The sequence below is a fragment of the Photinus pyralis genome, unplaced genomic scaffold (genome assembly GCF_008802855.1).
Source record: "Photinus pyralis isolate 1611_PpyrPB1 unplaced genomic scaffold, Ppyr1.3 Ppyr1.4_LG7, whole genome shotgun sequence".
Lineage (NCBI taxonomy): Eukaryota > Metazoa > Arthropoda > Insecta > Coleoptera > Lampyridae > Photinus > Photinus pyralis.
Window position 1 is genome coordinate 16,069,776 of NW_022170738.1, and position 5,012 is coordinate 16,074,787.

The 5,012-nt window shown below is 39.3% G+C and overlaps 1 protein-coding gene across 1 annotated transcript; it reads left to right on the forward strand.

The window, feature by feature from the left end:
- Positions 1-1,222: 1,222 nt before the first annotated feature.
- On the forward strand, positions 1,223-1,948 carry LOC116176092 (craniofacial development protein 2-like). Its single transcript, XM_031494564.1, has one exon. The coding sequence runs from the start codon at positions 1,223-1,225 to the stop codon at positions 1,946-1,948; it is 726 nt and encodes a 241-aa protein (XP_031350424.1).
- The last annotated feature ends 3,064 nt before the right edge of the window (positions 1,949-5,012 follow it).

The window sequence follows — 5,012 nt, forward strand, 5'->3', positions numbered from 1 at the left end:
GCATATACACAGGTATTTGTTCTTCTTTCGCTTGCAGCTCAATTTAGAAATCCCATATAGGATGGGCGAAGAGTTATAAATCAACTTCGCCTATTTCTCTTTGCCATATTGACTGCCCTTACCAGAAAGACAATAACAATTGTTTCAGTATAGGTGTCGTTCTGCAATTTAAGTCTCAACGGAATAAAAAATTGGTTTTCATGGTAAATCAGCAGCGAAGTATGAAATTTAAGTTAAATGTGTGTGCAAAAAACACCACATTTCTCTTTATTTTTATTTTATTTTTATTATCCCTCTCTTGTTTTGGGCCCTCAACAGGCATGCGCCCAATTACAGAGTGACCCGCATAATGCTATTTAGAGGTGCCTCTGCAGAAGGTAAACAAAACCATGTTATTATGTCACTATTTGTTTTAAGGATGCGGATGGATTCTAATCTAGGATGGATTCAGGAATCTCAAGTACAGGCTCAAGTATATGGAAAACTCTCCAAACTTTCAAATTTAGTACTGGGCACTAGTAGCGCAGGGAACGATATACCTAATTCAACGAAAATTGGTACCACCCCACCAAAATAGATGTTTTCACAAAAATCTAAAAACCGTCGATATTTCTCCGGTTTCATTCACTACTTGACGTTATTTTCACGCTACTTGACTTAACTCGACTTGAAATCAAATCAAGGCAGGTCCAGTAGGTAGTGGAAATTGGCTGTCAAGTAAAGTCAAGTAGTTTAATGTTAATAAGTTTCTTGAACTGTCACGTAGTTTGTCCAGCTTCAAAATTTTATAAGTCGTCATGTAACTAACACTATTTCCCCATCTGCAAAGAGAGTTATTAGTCAAAGGACTACATCAAAACAATAACAAATTGAAACGATATACTCATTTACGATTTAAAAGGTCTTCACGCTAACAAATACACTCTTTTCAAAACGAACATTTCTTTTTTTATACGTAGACAGCTACACCTTCTATAATAGTGGAGGAGCAAGTAGATACCTAGGGGTGGGGTTTTTAATAAACAATAAGATCAAGGACACAATAGTGGATTTTGAGGCAGTAAATGAAAGGATTTGTCGACTACGAGTCAGAGGGAGATATAGGAAAATAACAATAGTAAATATACACTCTCTAACGGAGGACAAGGAATTGACAGTTAAGAGTGAGTTCTATGAAGAAGTTGGAAGGATATTGGAGAGAACTCCCAAGTACGATGTCAAAATGGTATTAGGTGATTTAAATGCCAAGATAGGAAGGGAGGAAAAATATATCAAAGTAACCGGGGGTAATAGTAAACACCATGAGTCAAATGAAAACGGAAAAATCGCAATACAGTTTGCTTTGGAAAACAAATTGAAAGTAATGAGCACGAATTTCAAACACAGAGAAATACATCAAACAACGTGGATTTCGCCGGACGCGAAGACCAAAAACCAGATAGATCACGTACTAATGGAAAGTAAACACCAAAGGTACATACAAAATGTAAGAAGTTACAGAGGCGCCGATATCGACTCAGACCACATCCTAATAATTGCTACACTAAGACAAGGTCCTCCAAAGAACTGGAAAGCAGCAAAGACCACATTAGTCAAATACAACGTGGAAAAACTTCTAAACCAAGAGGTGCAAACGGAAGCGGCGAAGCAGCTAGATTATACATTAAGGAAGCTACAGAAACCAGACAATATTGAGGAGGAGTGGAGTCAAATGGAAAACACATTAAAGGAAACCATGGAAAAATTGGTGGGAAGAAAAACCAAAGGAAAACAGAAGGATTGGTTCGACGAACAATGCAGGAAGATACTGCAAGTACGGAACGAGGCTAGAATGAAACTTTTAAAAAATTACAAAAGCACTGGACAAAATGGCATACCAGCAGAGTTATATAAGTGGGGAGGAGAAAGGCTTAAACAGGCAGTAACGAACCTGATCATAAAGGCGTGAAGAAGAGAACGAATGCCACAGGATGGCATAACGCGATCGTATGCCTAAAGGCTGATTCTCACTATACATAACGTTTCCATACCATATCCATTCCATAACCATTCCGTAAATTATTATGGGCTACGAAATTGACCTTTAAGTGATATGTGCGTAAGACATTCAGTCGCGCGCTAATACACATTCGCCTTCCATATGTGAACGGAAAGGAGAATGTGTATTAGCGCGCAGCTAAATGTCTTACGCACATATCACTTAAAGGTCAATTTCATAGGTATAATAATTTACGGAAGGGTTATGGAAAGGATATGGTATGGAAACGTTATGTTAAGTGAGAATCAACCTTAATACATAAGAATAGAAGGGATAGGTGTATGTGCGAAAATTACCGCGGAATATCTCTGCTCGATGTGGCATATAAGATTTTCGCGCGGATAATACGAAACAGGCTAACCGAGCACCAGGAACGAGTCGTGGGGGAATACCAAGGAGGTTTTAAAAAAGCACGAAGTACAACGGACCAGATCTTTACGATGAAAATGCTTCAAAGCAACAGTTACGAACAGAATTTGGGACTACACATACTATTTATTGATTTCCGGCAGGCGTATGACACCATTATCAGAAGAAAACTGTACGATGCCCTACAAATCTTCGGAATCCCGACGAAGCTAATCAATTTGGTAAAAATGACGTTAACCAATACCAGAAATAAAATTATGATAGACGGATGTGTATCGGAAAGTGTGATTGGAAGGATAGGATTAAGACAAGGCGACCCACTCTCAACGGTGCTGTTTAATTTTGTTCTTGAAGCAATTGTAAGAGAAAGTGGGATGGAAGGGGGCGGAATCATTTATCAAAGAAGACACCAAATAGTCGCTTATGCAGATGACTTAGCGCTAGTAACAAGGTCAAAGAAGGAGCTAGAAAAGATGTTTGGTACACTAGTAAGAACAGCGAGATTGTATGGGCTGGAAGTAAACGAGAATAAAACGAAATACATGGAAATGCGGCAAAATGTAGGCACTAGTAATACAGGCGTCAATTTCCAAGCGGGTGAGAGGACATATAGTTTGGAAAAAGTCAACAGTTTCAATTACCTTGGAGTCACAATAACGAACACGGTGGACGAGAGTGTGAAATACAAAACCGGATCACTAGGGGGAGTAGGGCGATAGGGGCGATTAGCAATATGTTAAATTCAAAGCAGATATCTCGAGCGGCAAAGCTGAGAATGTACAAAACGATTGTACGACCAACAGTAACGTACGCAAGTGAACTGTGGGCAATGACAAGTCAGATGGAAGAAAACTGGGAGTATGGGAGAGACGGGTGTTAAGAAGAATACTGTGAGGAGTGAAAACCGAGGATGGAGAGTGGAGACGAAGAACTAATAGAGAAGTACAAGAAGCTTACGGGGACATATCGATAGTGACGTTCATAAGAGCTCAGAGGGTTAAATGGCTAAGACACGTCGTTCGAATGGAAAAAAGCAGACACGCAAAAAGAATGCTGGAAGGGGGAACTGGCGGAAAAAAGAAAATAGGACGCCCAAAAAAGAAGTGGCTAGATGCAGTGATCAAAGATGCGAAGAGTGTGGGGGTAGAAGATTGGAAAACCAGAGCAAGAGATAGGGTAAAATGGAATAAAGTAGTGGATAAGATTAAACAAATGTGAAGATTAGGGTAAAGTCAACGGTTTAATGTAATAAGGTAGAAAGGACTAAGCCATGGGTCTATAAGGCCCGTAGTGCTGAAATATATACGGGTGGCGCAAAAAGAACGCATCCACTGCTCCATTGCTACTAAAACTGGACGCTCCAACCAACAAAATGGCGTCGCTCGGCGGTCACTGACCGCTCCCCTCCACTGGTACTACGTTACTCAAATCCATGCGTTCTTTTTGCGCCACCTTGTATATATACGTCAAATGTGACATTTCGCTGATTAAAACAGCGAAGTGTTGTTTCGTTGCTAGGAGCAGAGAAGCGGAAAGAGGCAGAGAAAGGGTACTCTGCCTCTTTTTCGCTTCTCTGCATCTTTTGATTTCTATATCTGATATGACTAGCTGTCTATATACGAATACAACCAATTCCCGCATACTAATAAAAAAAATGTAGTGACTTCAACCTACGTTTCTTATCCACTGTAGAACGTAATACCCTGTTTTTTCCCTTGGAAATTTCGGAAAATATTTTACTACCTCAAAATCTTTCGCGGGCATACGTCCAATCATTTCCCAACGTTTCATCGCAATCGGATAAACGGTTTAGGCAGGCATAAGAGACAAACAGTCAAACATTCATTTTTATTTGTATAGATAATCAGCCCTGTGTTGTATTAGAAACGTCAAACTTAACGTGCAGGTTATCTGTTACAAAACGTTGTTTTGTGTTATTTACTATGAGCAAAATAACGTTTTCTACAGATAAGACGCACGTTATGTTTGACGTTTCTGATATATCACAAGACTGAATACCAGCGAACATTGTAATGCCTATTCCGGCGAACCTCGTATATGTGGCTACATTGGCATTTAATCCTGTGATGTATCTTAACGTGCAGGTTATCTGCCAAAAAAACGTTATTTTGCGTTATTTAGTATGGGCAAAATAACTGCAGGCACGTTAAGTTTAACGTTAGTGATATATCACAGAGGTGATTGCCTCGCATTTCTATATAGTGCCATTACAGAGTACACATTTTAAATCCTTTGAAACTGAGATGTCGTTTGAGGACATGGAGATGTGTTGCAAAATCACACTGTGCACATCTTAAATATCTGAAAGTAGTGCTAACTAACATATGCCTACTTAACTTTGCTGTACTGGTACGGCAAATAAAAGGGCTACTGCGAGCTATTATCAGATGAATAATTTAAAGTTTGCAGGGGAGGCATCTGGTTACATGGCGCATTAATCAGTGCAAATTAATAAAATATGAATAGTGGGGATGCGTGATCTTTCGCCCTCTTACGTTGCGGGTGCAGTAGTTCGTTGTATAATTTTAATTCGTTTAAAGATTTGTATCTTAAGAGATGTGGTTTCAGAATATGTTGAAGATTG